Source organism: Molossus molossus, unplaced genomic scaffold (genome assembly GCF_014108415.1).
Source record: "Molossus molossus isolate mMolMol1 unplaced genomic scaffold, mMolMol1.p scaffold_m16_p_20, whole genome shotgun sequence".
Classification (NCBI taxonomy): Eukaryota; Metazoa; Chordata; class Mammalia; order Chiroptera; family Molossidae; genus Molossus; species Molossus molossus.
In genome coordinates this window covers 16,179,806-16,193,657 of record NW_023425356.1, presented here as the reverse complement: position 1 = coordinate 16,193,657, position 13,852 = coordinate 16,179,806, and the positions used below count along the sequence as shown (strand labels likewise).

Genomic DNA, 13,852 nt, shown 5'->3' with positions numbered 1-13,852 from the left:
CCCAAGTCTGGAATTAGTACCTCCAGGGACACATGACAGTGGAACTCATTATAGGAGAAGTTCAAAGGTAATTAAACAAAACAATATTGTCTTATAAACTCATTAATCCTTCTCCCAATGAAATCTACTCTTCTTACCAACTAAATTTAACATATGCTTTCTGAATTTATGTACAAGGAACTCAGATAGATACTATAAGAAGTTAAAAGGTGATTAAGAAACCAAAAATGATTGTCCTGTCTCTTGCAGAGCTCAGAGTGTAGAGCTTATAGAGATGAGGTTTGGGGCAGAGATGAGAAAAATATGTAAATATCCATATTTGGTAGAGTGTATTAAATGCTTTAAGAGAAGTATAGATTTGGGGAATCAGAAGAGAGAAATCACATCCAGTGCATAGGGATGGAAGGGATAGGAAAGCCCCCATGGTGAGAATTTGGCATTTGAGAGGAATCTTGAAGGGTAGGTAGACAGTATCCTGAAGCCGTATAGCCTAAGCTAGTCTGCACAGGCCTTTTTTGGATGCCTCATAACGTGTGTCTGTATGGTCTGAAGCATATGTCTGGAGCCAGAGCTAGGCAAATACAGTGGCCCGGGCAAGGCAAACTCCCAGAGCCTCAGTTTCCTCATCTTAAATCGGGGATGAATATGGTGATGTCAAAGGGCTTCCAGTGGCAAAACTGGAACAACCTGAGCAACAAAATAAAGAATATAGTATTAAAGTATAACTCCAAGTATAAAATACAGATGACTCCATACTTGTATAAGTACGAGACAGATAAACAAATCTTCTTTACAGATAAATTCCTAATGATGTATTTAGATTTCTCCCTCCTCAGAAGGTGAAGCTTAGTACTCTCCCCTGCCCGGCCACCACACTCAGGGTGTGTTAGACTTAGTGAAGTCCAGCTTCCAAAGAAACTTGGCAAACACTGCCTCAGCAAGGTGAGCAAAGTTGATATCAATGATAAACCATGTTGATAGCATGTGCTGTCTGATGTGATATGAGGAGAAGGGCACTCTACCTCCTATAGTCTTCCTCTCTAAAACCCGTAACTTCAGTCTAATCATGAGAAAAACATCAGACAAATTACAATAGAGGGACATCCTATAAAATACCTGAGTAGTACTCCTCAAAACCGTCAAGATCATGAAAAACATGAAAAGATTGAGAAACTGTCACAGGCCAGAGGAACCTAAGAAGACATGACAAAATGCAATATGGTATTCTGAATGGGATCCTGGACAGAAAAAGGAAATTAGTGGAAAAACTGGTAAAATCCAAATAAAGCCTGGAGTTTGGTTAATAGTAATGCACCAATGATGGTTTCTCAGTTTTGACCAACGCATCATGGTTATTTAAGATGTTAACATTAGGGGGAAATGGGTAAGAAGCCATAAGAACTCTCTGTATTATCTTTGCAACTTTCCAAAAATCTAAAATAATTCCAAAATTAAGAGATTTTTAAAAATTGTTTTCTTTATTGTTTTAGAGAAAGAGGAAGAGAGAGATGGAAACAGAGATAAGAGAGAACATCGACTGGCCGCCTCCTGCATGCCCCCTACTGGGGATCGGGCCCACAACCTGGGCATGTGCCCTGACCGGGAATTGAACCAGCGACCTCTTGGTGCATGGGTAGACGCTCAACCACTGAGCCACACCAGCCGGGCAAAAGCTTATTTTTTTAATGAGGACAATAATAGATTTCCCCAGGACTGTTGTGAGGATCAAATGAAACAATATCTGGAGTTGGGCACAGAGCACAGGGCACATCCTCAATAAATCTTGTTCACTGTCCCGTCCGCTCAGTTTCCCACGTCATCTCCGAGGAGCTTGCTCCCCGCCTGCTCCACGCGCCTGCGTCTTCCTCTCTCTTGCCGAGAGCCGGCTCTTAAGGGCAAAGCAAGGGCTTTCCTTTCACTACTCAGCACCAGCATAGTCCTGGGCAAAGGAAGATGCGACGTAAATTAATAAATTGTATCTTGCCAGTTTGGAGTCAAAAGTCCAGGCCTCAGAATTTTCCACAAGTGTCTGTCTACCTAGATGGAAGAGCAAGCTAGTCTTAATTTCAAAATGCAGTCAGCTCCCCAGTGAAGAGAGTTATCTTAGAAGAAAACAAACGCCTGTCTCCATTCTTGGATACCACAGCAGGACAGTCCCAGCCCGAGCAAACTCCCAATCCCCACGAGGACAGGCCTGTGTATGGAATTTCTTTGGGTGACAGGTGAATGCTGTTTGTTTCTTCCTTCTCCCTCTCCCTCCCATTACTATTTTCTCCAGGCAGAAAAATACATAAAGTCTAGGAGGCTTCACAGGAGCCTGAGAAAATCCCCAATTTCCCTAATGAATAAAACTTTTTGTAATCACTGGAACTCCTGTTACTTGGAGAATTTTACCTGTTGTAACAATTATACCTAGAACTGAGGCCTTGGGAGTTTGTGATAATGGCCAAAGAGTTGTGATTTACAACAATACAATGAGCAAATCATTATCTGCAGCTACAGTGCAACAGGCCATACACAGAGAGTCCACTGGGGAAGTAAAGTACTGAGTCACCTCAATGTGCTTTAAAGACCTACTACTTCAAAGGCTATATTGTCTTACCTTTCTGACCTTGACATCTGCCCTTTTTGACCCTCAACCCCGCAGCCTTCAGCATCCCAGAGATGGATGTGGACTATAATGCCAGCTCAGAGAGCTTTCGATGTGAGGCTCCCCGATGGTTCCCCCAGCCTACGGTGGTCTGGACATCCCAAGTTGACCAAAGAACCAACTTCTCAGAAGTTTCCAATACCAGCTTTGAGCTGAATTCTGAGAATGTGACCATGAAGGTTATCTCTGTACTCTACAATGTCACAATCAACAACACATACTCCTGTATGATTGAGAACAACATTGCCAAAGCCACAGGGGATATCAAAGTAACAGGTGCGTTCCTTCATGCTTTATGTATGGGTTTATTGGGGTGAGATAAAATCTAAATTAAAATCTAATTTCTGTAACATATATTATGTACCAGGGCACAGAAAGCTCTAGAGTTCCCTTCACAGAGACCTTGATCACAATTCCAGTTGAGATCACAATACGTAAGAAGACTAATACAAAACAATATTTATGGCATAATAGGTCAAAGATGGCCATTGAGCCTCATCTCATACGCCTCCTGGCTGCCTGGAGAGCAGTGTTCAGGGTTCGGGGGCCCTAAGCTCAGGAGGACTGCTTTGCTGGAGCAGTGGGAAATGATGATGTTTGACATCTCTGATGTGTTCAGCTAGTGATGGATATGCCAAGTCCCCCAACTCTGGTTTGGTTCTAGCCGGCCTCTGAGAAGGCTTTCAGTCTGAAGATGAAAGTTCCTAGCGTGTGCCTTAGTCTTATCCGCGCTTCTGGGACTGGCTCACGCTCCCTCTAATGCTGGCACAGGATTACCTAAAAGCTCCGATTTGAACTGGCCTCCCAGGCTGAAAGACCAGGACACAGGGAGGCCCAGCACTCCCGTCTTCCTGCAGTGCTTTAGTGCACACAAAACCTAGGGCTGAGCTAGCGTCAAGGAAATGCAGAGACTGAATTATGATTTTTATAACCATCCCCCTTGGGGCTAACTTGAATTCAAACTGTAGTGGATGGAGTATGTCAGGAGAACCGCCGTCTTATATCAAGCATAGTACCAGACAGAATACCTTGCACATGGTAAGTTCCCTATAAATGTTTGCTGAATTTAACTGAACAAACCATATTTTCACCAGCTTATTTTTTATTTAAACTTATACATATGAAAACCTGTGGAATGAGATAAAATAGTTGTAGATCATATGTCTCATAAATGGTTAATATCCAGAATACAAAAGAACTCCTATAACTAACTCAACAACAACAATAAAATCAAATAATCAGATTTTAAAATGGGTAGACTTGAATAGACATTTCTCGAAAAAAGACATACGAATGGCCCTGGCCAGTTTTGCTCAGTGGTTAGAGTGTTGGCCCGCGGACCAATGAGTCACGGGTTCGATTCCAGTTAAAGGCTTTGGTTGCGGTTCATCCCTGGCCCTGGTCAGGGTCGCGCAGGAGGCAACCAGTTGATATGTCCCTCTCATACTGATGTTTCTCTCTCTCTCTCCCTCTCCCTCCCTCCCACTCTATCTGAAGATAAATGGAGAAAAGTCCTCGGGTAAGGATTGAAAAAAATATATATACGAATGGCCAACAAGCATATGAAAAGATGCTCAACATCACTAATCATAAGAGAAATGCAAATGGAACCCACAATATTAACTCATACCCATTTAAAAAACAACACCCAGAAAATAACGCGTTGGTGAGGATAAGGAAAATTTGGAACCTGTGTGCACGTTAAGTGAGATTGTAAAATGGTGCAACCACTATAGTACAAAGGTTCCTCAAAAAATTAAAAATAAAACTGCTATATGATCTAGCAATCCCATTTTTATGTGTATATCCAAAAGAATTGAAAGCAGTATCTCCAAGAGATATTTGCACACCCATGTTCACAGCAGCATTATTCATAATAGTCAAGAGAAGGAAACAACCCAAATGGCTATCAAGAGATGAATGGATAAACAAAACATGGTATATACGTACAATGGAATATTATTCAGCCTTCAAAAAGACGGAAATCCTTTCATATGCTACAACATGGATGAATTTTCAGGATATTATACTAAGTGAAATAAGCCAATCACAGAAAAACAAATACTGCATAATTCCACTCATATGAGGTAACTAGAGTAGCCAAATTCATAGAAACAGAAAGTAGAATGATGGTTATCAGGAGCTGGGGGAAAGAAGGAAGGAAGGACAGTTGTTTAATGAATAGAGTTGCGGATTTGCAAGATGCAAAAGTTTAGGAGATCTGTTTCACAATATGAATATACTTAACACTACTGAACAGTAAACTTAGAACTGGTAGACTTGCCCTGGTCAGTTTAGCTCAGGGGATGAGCGTCGGTCTGTGAACCAGAGAGTCTCAGGTTCGGTTCCTGCTAGGGGCACATACCACAAAAGAAAAAAAAAGAAAAAAAACCTGGTAGACTTAAAATTTCATGTTATGTGTTTTTTACAACAAAAATATTTAATTAAAAAGTTTGCCCTGGCCCTAGCCGGTTTGACTCAGTGGTTGGAGCATCGACCTGTGGTCCCGAGAGACCGGGGTTCAGTTCCCACTAAGGGCATGTACCTCCATTGCAGTTTGTCCCCGGCCCTGGTTGGGTTGTGCGGGTGGCAGCCACTCAATGTGACCCTTTCATGTCGATGTTTCTCTCTCTCTCTCTTTCTCTCTCTCCCTTCCACTCTATCTGAACAAACAAACAAAAAAAACAAAAAAAGGAAAAATGTCCTCAGGTGAGGATTAAAAAAAAAATTTCACCCTGGCTGGTTTGGCTCAGCAGTAGAGTGTCGGCCCACGGACCAATGAGTCCCAGGTTCAATTCCAGCCAAGGGCACGTACCTTGGTTTCGGTTCATCCACAGCCCTGGTCAGGTCGTGTGTGAAGCAGCCAGTCATTGTGTCCCTCTCACGTCGATGTTTTTCTCTCTCTTCCTGTCTCTCCCTCTCTTTCTACTGGAGGATAAATAGAAAAATATCCTTGGGTGAGGATTTAAAAAAAAAAATTAGAAAACTCTTCCACTATCTTGCGGAAAAAATTGATGACCGTACTGGTTAGCACACTCTCAGTAGCCTATAACAGAAAACCAACTCAAATCAACTAAGCTAAAAGGGTAAATTATTAACAGAGTATTAGGATGTCTCATGGAACCAAGGACAGTAAGTACAATATAGCTTCAGAAATAGCTGGAAGCAGGAACTTACATTCCATTGGGATTTTTTGTCTCTCATTTCTACTTTATTCTCTCTTTACTCTCTAATTTGCTCTCTAGTTTTAGTCTATAGAACAGAATGTGGTCGCCAAGAGCTTGTAGCTTTATTTATTTATATATATATTTGTTGTTAATTCTCACTGGAGAATATTTTTCCATTGATTTTTAGATAGAGTGGAAAGGTGGAAGGGTAGGGGAGAGACAGAGAGAGAGAGATCAATGTGAGAGAGACAAATTAATTGGTTGCCTTCTGCACATACCCCGACCAGGGCTGGGGATCAAACCTGCAATTCAGGTATGTGCCTTTGACCAGGAATCGAACCCACAACCCTTCGGTGCACAGGCTGATGCTCTAACCACTACGCAACACTGGCCAGGGTGAACTCATAGCTTTATTTTTTTAAACTTATCTTTATTGTTGAATGTATTATAGATGTTCCTCCTTTTTTGCCCCCATTGACCCCCTCCTCCCTACTCCCACTACCCTCCCGCCTTTCCCCACACTGTTGTCTGTGTCCATTGGTTATGCATATATGTATGTAAATTCTTTGGTTTATTTCTTCCCATCCCCCAACCCCCCTTTCCTTTGAGGTTTGTCAGTCTAGCAACCAATTTGTACTTCTTAATCTCTTCACCTTTTTCACCCATTCCCCCAACCCCCCTCCCATCTGGCAACCAACAAAATGTTCTCTGTATCTATGAGAACGTTTCTTTTCTTCTTGTTACTTTTGTTTGTAGATTCCGTTGTTGATAGCCATGTATTCATTGCCATTTTTTCTGTTCATTTTTTTATCTTTTTCTTCAAGAAGACCCTTCAACATTTCATATAATAACAGTTTGGTGGTGATGAACTCCTTTAGCTTTTCCTTGTCTGGGAAACTCTTTATATGACCATCGATTCTAAATGACAGCTTTGCGGGATAGAGTAATCTTGGTTGTAGGTTCTTGCTTTTCATCACTCTGAATATTTCTTGCCACTCCCTCTGGCCTTCAAAGTTTCTTTTGAGAAATCAGCTGACAGTCTTATGGGAATTCCCTTGTAGGTAACTAACTGCTTTTCTCTTGCTGCTTTTAAGATTCTCTCTTTGTCTTGAACCTTTGGCATTTTGATGATGATGTGTCTTGGTGTGGGTCTCTTGGGGTTCATCTTCTTTGGGACTCTCTGTGCTTCCTGGACTTGTATGTCTGTTTCCTTCAACAAGTTAGGGAAGTTTTCTGCCATTATTGTTTCAAACAGGTTTTCGATTTCTTGTTCTCTCTCTTCTCCTTCTGGCACCCCCAAGATGCAAATGTTGGCACACTTGAAGTTGTCCCAGAGGCTCCTTACACTATCCTCATTTTTTGGATTCTTTTTTCTTTTTGCTGTTCTGATTGGGTGTGTTTTGCTTCCCTAGATTCCAAATTGATGGTTTGTTTCTTGGCTTTACCTACTCTACTATTGAATCTGTGTAAATTATTCTTTATTTCAGTTAGTGCCTCCTTCATTTCTGACTGTGCGTCCTTCATTTCTGATCCTTTTTTATGCTCTTGAGGCCCTCACTAAGTTTGCTGAGCATCCTTATAAGCAGTATTTTGAACTCAGTATCTCCATTTCACTTAGTTCTTTTCCTGGGGTTTTGTTCTGTTCTTTCATTTGGGACCTGTTTCTTTGTCTCCTCATTTTGGCTGCCTCCCTGTGTTTGTTTCTGTGTATTACTTAATGAGAGGTATGGGGCTAGCTGAGACCAGATGCTGCTTGTTTGAAAGAATTTAGGAAAACCTGAAGCAGGATCCACGACAGGCCAATCCTATGGTAAAGCAACTGGCAACAGCTTGGGTGGGCCTGAAAGTTGGGCAGGGTGGGGCGGGGCCTCAGGGAGTCAGCAGGGTGGGGCTACCAGTGTGAGCCAGGTTGCTGGAGTCCCAGATATGGCGGCTGTCTGTCGCCCCCGGGAAGGGCTCACCAAAGGAACAAAGGCCTCTGACAGCACGTTTGTCCCGGAGAAAGCCCCCTCTCCAGCCCTCGCTCCAGTGCCAAACAGCTCTTCCCTGTATGTCTCTGCTCTTCCCTGTATGTCTCTGGTGCCCCTCGAGCTGCCTCCCCTCCAAGCTTAGAGGGAGAGAGTCCGATAAGTCCGTGCGCCGGCCCTTTAAGGAGCTGCCTGGGGCTCCACCTGCTTCAGCTTCCCTGGGCCTCAGTTCCCGCTGGTTTTTCCAGCCAGAAGTGATGGGGATTCTCTTCCTGGCACTGGAACCCTGAGTGGATCATCTGGTGGGGACAGGGACCCCTCAATCCTCAGGGAGGACCTTCCCAGCCAAGGTGTCCTCCTGATTTTTATCCGCCACAGGTGGGTGTGGGACCAGCCCTCGCCTCCACCCCTCCTACCAGTCTGGATGCGGCTTCTCTTTAATTCCGTAGTTGTAGGACTTCCACTCAGCTGGATTTCAGGAGGCTTTGAATGATGGTTGTTCTGTAGTTTAGTTGTAACTTTGATGTGGTTGTTGGAGGACGTGATACCGCATTTACCTACCCGCCATCTTGACCGGAAGTCTCCAAACTCATAACTTTAAAAGTCTCTTTCTGTTGTAACCCAGGAGAATCAACCTCACTCAGACACAAAGTAATTTTGAATATTAGAAGCTTTATTACCTGCGCAGGGACTGCAGCCAATAAAGGGGGAGGGTTGCTTATATAGGACAGGGGTTACTCGAGAGTTTAGCAGAGCAAGCAAGCTACGTGTACAGAAGCGGATATCAGCAGTTAGCAGCTGCACAAGTTGTTTACTTTATATTTCTTAACATTTACCAGACCCCAGCCTTGAATGTCTCATTGCCCCGTCTGGCATCTCCTGATTAGTTAAGCTTATGGTCAATACCCTTGTGGTCATGGCTGATGTATACCTTTCTCTTCAAGAATTTTCTTGCAAAAATAACTCGGGTTCAAGGAACCCAGGAGAGGTTCCTTCTTCTAGTGGATGGAAAATTACTGGGTTATAACACTTTCTTTTTTTGATTCTCGCCCAAAGATGTTTTTTATTAATTTTTAAAGAAAGACAGAGACATCGATGTGAGAGAGAAACATCAACCAGTTGCCTCCCGTACAAGCACCAACTGTGGATTGAACCTAGGTATGTGGCCTGACCAGGAATTGAACCCACCACCTTTTGGTGTTTGGGACAATGCTCCAACCAACTGAACCACGTCGTCTAAGGCTACAAGTCGCTTTCATCCAACAGAGTAACCAAGCTGAACCTCAATCCCTCAGTCCTATTCTATATTCCCAGAAAGGCTCAACGTGGGCCAGCTGCCCACACTAGACCAATGAGGCAGTACCTAATGAAAGGCCTTCTCAGAAGAGGAGTCAGTGAAGCGTTGGGCATTGAAACAATGAGTGTTAACAACAGTATCTCAGTTTAGATCTCAATAAAATGCTCTAAACTGTATAACTAATGTCTTCTACTAGAAAGGGCAATAACTCAATAAACCACTGAAATTGAGCACACCTTTTATTCAGTGAGCAGATTCTTTTTCAATATATGCTTATTGGATACATCAGAACTAGTGTTCCCTGTATCAGTACTAAGACTAAATACAACTTTTGGTACCACGACATAGCTCAAAATTAAGAAAATAACATAATTCCTTCTTGCATGCACAAAGTATGTATGTACTCCATACATGTTTTTAAACAATTGAACGAGGCCATAGGGTTTACATCCTGTGTTCTCTGACTATACTGGTAATTCAGGTCATTCATTCAACAAGTATCTATTGTATACCAAATAGATACAAAGCAATATTTAAGTCCCAGTAAATACTGAGATAAACAGCACAATTGTCATAACAGAAGTTACTCGCAGTCTAGATACGGTGCCTAGGGGAATGGGTTGTTAATTATGACTGTGGGGGCTCAGCAAGGCAGGTTTCAAGCCTAGTTTTAAAGGAGAATGGTTTTGATAGGATAGGATAGCATGGAGTCAGGAGCCTATGTCCATATCCAGGGGAGAAATTATGCGGGTCTTAATGGGGATAGTGGCAATGGGAAAGAAAGGGGGAAGAATCAAAAGTTGATGAAGCAAATAATCTACAGACCTTAGTAACACAAATGTGAAGGACAAGAGGAAGAGCAAGTCCAATGGGTGTGATATTTCTACCCAGGTTGCTTAGGAGCTTAGTAACACTACCAACAAACAAAACACTGAAGCACCATGCTTAGAAAAAAAGATGAGGTTTTAGAGATGTTGAGTTGAAAGTGCCCATTGTTTCCCTAGGAAGAGATATCACCCAGCATGTGACAGGTTTGGGGAGAAGGCTCCATCCCTATTCCACGTATTTCCTTCCATGAGAGAGATTCCCACTATTGTGACCCTTCTAGCCTCTCTGTTCTCTGTCTTTCATGCTTCACCAGAGAAGAAGGAATTACTAATATATCTGATCAGCGAGTGTATTAGAAGAAGCTGGACATAAATAGCTCAGCTCCTTCTTTATTATTGTCTCTCTCTAGCTACGCTCAGGAAATATAACTTCTACTCTGCTCCTCCAAGTCATCCATTTTTCAGGGGGTAGCCTGCCCTAGTCTTGTGCTGCTTACCCCTGGAGAAGTCTGGGTTGCAGCTCACTTCCAAGCAGATGAAGCTTCATCCTTTATCAGATTTATTAGTAATGAAGGTGATAGTTTAGTCTTCCAATTGCCTCATTCTTTTTGTCCTACTCTTTAATTAATTCAGAATTCAGATGGGAAAACGGGAGTTATTTATTGGACTCCTTTGAACCTCAACAGTAGGTACTCAAAAATATTTACTGAATAATTATGTTGTTAACTGATGCAGTAGCAACTATAAATACAGATATGAAACTCAGGACAGAGTTCAGAATAAGGAGGTGGATTTGGAAATGATCAGCTTAATGGAAGTAATGCTTATTAATTAAGCTTGAGTAGGGTTACTGTTGTATTTATAGTTAATACTTACTGAGTGCTTACTTATGTGCCAGGCACTGTTCTAAGTGTTTTATATGTATTAACTCATTAATCCTCATAAGAATCCTATTTTAGTCCTATTTTATAGATGAAGAAACTGAAACACATATTAACTAAACTCACACTGGATTAACTAAAGTCACACTGCTAGTAAGTGTCAGGGCCGAAATGAACTAGACGAGATTGGACTGTCTAGAGAGAAAAGAGTAGGGTCATTTAATTTCCTCACTTCTTTTCTCTACTTTCAAAAGAGAGCAATACTTTCTCATCACTTTGCAGTGATGTCAAGAAAATAAATAACAGAACCTGTAAAGGTCACTGCTTAGAGGAAAAAATGTGTCTGAAACCAAGGACTGGCCACAGCAATTTGTATAGCCAATAATTATCTCTTTATCAGTGTAGTTTTTCATTTGGCTGAGTGCTTACTGGAGTGGACCACGGAACAGAACTTCCTTTGAAGAAAAGGAAGGCTCAGCTTTTACGCCAGTGACAGAAAAATGAATAATGGGGTACAAAATTGCCCCCAAATTGGGTACAAGTTGTATTCGGAACAATGTGCTGTTTTTCAGGTACTTTTCTTTGCCAACCAGCCATGTGAAGAAGACATCCAGCTTCCCTCTATGACCCTGAACTTTTTCTCTCCCTTTACAGACTCTGAGATTAAAAGGCGGAGTCACCTAGAGCTGCTGGACTCAAAGGCTTCCCTGTGTGTCCCTTCTTTCTTTGCCATCAGCTGGGTACTCCTGTCGCTCTCCTCTTACCTGATCCTAAAATAATGTGCCTTGGCCACACAGAAACATGCAAAGTCACTGGTACAACAGGTGAGATGAATCATGAATGGTTTGGGGGATCAGTTCTGTGTGTGCTTGTATTCCTAACAAGAGTCAAGCAGCCTTGAGGAAGATCCCCTCCCTGGAGGAGAGACTCAAGCCATCTCCTTTCCCTGAGCAAACAATGGTACCATGTGGTCTCGAAAGAACATCATCAAAATACAGAAAACAAGGCCATTACTGAATAAAAAAGACACTCATAGTAGCAGGGAGACTTTCAGTTCTCAGTAAATGTTTGCTGAATGGTTGTAATGATATCTTATTGCTGTTATTTTCAGAATCCCAGGAATCTGCAGAACTATTTCACCACAAGATACGACCTAGTTTTATATTTCCTGGGGGAAATGAATTCATGCCTAAAAGTCTGGAGTATATAAGATCAAGAAGCAAAAAGAAGCCAAAAGCAACCCATAGAAGACTCCAATACGAATAAGTAAATCTATCTTCAAAGACATGTATTAAAAGTTAGGAAAATAATTCATCTGAACTACAGAAGCGTGTTAAGACTGCTGAGTAAAATTCACATGGAGACAAGTATATCTTCCCACCCATGTCTCAGGGACCTCCCCTTACCATCCTCACTTGGGGGGAGAGAGGATGGGGTATTGCAGTTCCCTGGCTCTAAATCTTCAGTTATCCTGCTGTCATGTTGCTCTGAGGAAGTTCCCAGAAAGTTGTGATGGCAATATATCCACATTTAAACGTTTGTGGAAACAGTGACAAGCTCTTAATCAGCTGCCACTTCACAGTTCAGAGCAGCTGCATCTTAGTGATGGGTCAAATGATTCACTTGTCATTATGATGCTTCCCAACATGCTTAGGCTTCTCTTCCCCCCTTCAAAATGCTTTAAAATGTGGGAAATTATTGTAATTTTAACATTTATAAAAAGTATCTGGGTGACCCATTTTCTAAATATCTGAGCACCTTCTTTTAAAAAACAAATGCCAGCCCGGCCGGTGTGGCTCGGTGGTTGAGCGTTGACCCATGCACCAGGAGGTCGCTGTTCGATTCCCGGTCAGGGCACAGTGGGGGCATGCAGGAGGTGGCCAATCAATGTCCTGTCTCATGGATGTTTCTCTCTCTCCCTCTCCCTTCCTCTTTCTCTAAAATCAATAAAGAAAATAATAATAATAAATAAATAAAAAACAAATGCCATTTTATTTCTCAGATAATGTTTATCCATGAATGGTCTGGGAGAGGCCTCTCATCTTGACTACCTGTGGCATTAAGTCACACAAGGTTTCAGGCTTGTACTTTTGGGGCTGCATGGATTGCGACAACCTCAGCTTTCAGCAGTACCTAGAGCAGTGAGACTCCCCCAACCAGAGCAATTTTGCAAACCCAGGGACATTTAGAACTGTTTGGCGACAACTTCAGTTGTTACAATTTGGGGAAGAATGGTGCTACTGACATCTGGTGAATGGAACCCAGGGACTCTGTTCACATCGTGCGATGTGCAGAACATCCACCCACAACAAAGAATTATCCAGACCCAAATGTCAATCATGCTGAGAGTAAGAAAACCTCATGTAGAATAGAAAAGGATCTTAAAAATAGACATTAGCCTCTGGTCTTTGGCTGCTGTCTCAGCCCAGAGAGCCAGAACTCAGTTTGGGGCAACAAGGACCTTCTGATGTGATTATCTGCAGCTGGCTGAGCTTTCCCTTAATTTCTCTCTACAGATAAAGTTATGTGAGAGAGCTGCTTGAGTTCCATCTCAAGTTCTCTGAATTTAGATCTCGGAACCCTGCCTAGTCAAAATTCAAATTAAGGCAATAAAAACGTGTACCTTCCTTGACACATACAGAGAAATCTGAAAGCAGGGACAATAAACCTTTATTTTTTGTATTTTTGAATTTTTTTATCCTCACCCAAGGACATTTTTTCCATTTTTTGTTCAGATAGAGTGGGAGGGAAAGAGAGGAAGAGAGAGAAAGAGAGAAACATCGACGTGAAAGGGACACATCGAGTGGCTGCCACCCACCCACCCAACCAACCAGGGCCGGGGACAAACAGCAACCGAGGTACGTACCCTCAGCGGGAACCGAACCCGGGTCTCTCTGGACCGCAGGCCGACGCTCTAACCGCCCTGGTTTATTGTCTCGCCCTGGCCGGTTTGGCTCAGTGGTTAGATCATGGGCCCACAGACTGAGGGATCTCGGGTTTGATTCCCAGTCAAGCGCATGTACCTGGGTTGCAGGTTTGATCCCCGTACCTGGTCAGAATTGT

General features: G+C 42.5%; 1 protein-coding gene across 3 annotated transcripts in view; it reads left to right on the top strand.

Moving 5' to 3' along the window:
- The window catches only part of VTCN1 (V-set domain containing T cell activation inhibitor 1), a 50,788-nt gene extending 38,510 nt beyond the window's left edge, over positions 1 to 12,278 (top strand). For 2 of the 3 annotated variants that reach the window (XM_036273302.1, XM_036273303.1), the window contains exons 4-6: positions 2,648 to 2,926; positions 11,444 to 11,613; positions 11,909 to 11,993. In XM_036273302.1, coding sequence (XP_036129195.1) covers positions 2,648 to 2,926; positions 11,444 to 11,568 — 404 coding nt within the window. In that variant the 3' untranslated portion in view covers positions 11,569 to 11,613; positions 11,909 to 11,993. Of the gene's footprint in view, positions 1 to 2,647; positions 2,927 to 11,443; positions 11,614 to 11,908 lie in introns of all 3 variants that reach the window. The other variant, XM_036273301.1, reaches the window with a different exon arrangement.
- The last annotated feature ends 1,574 nt before the right edge of the window (positions 12,279 to 13,852 follow it).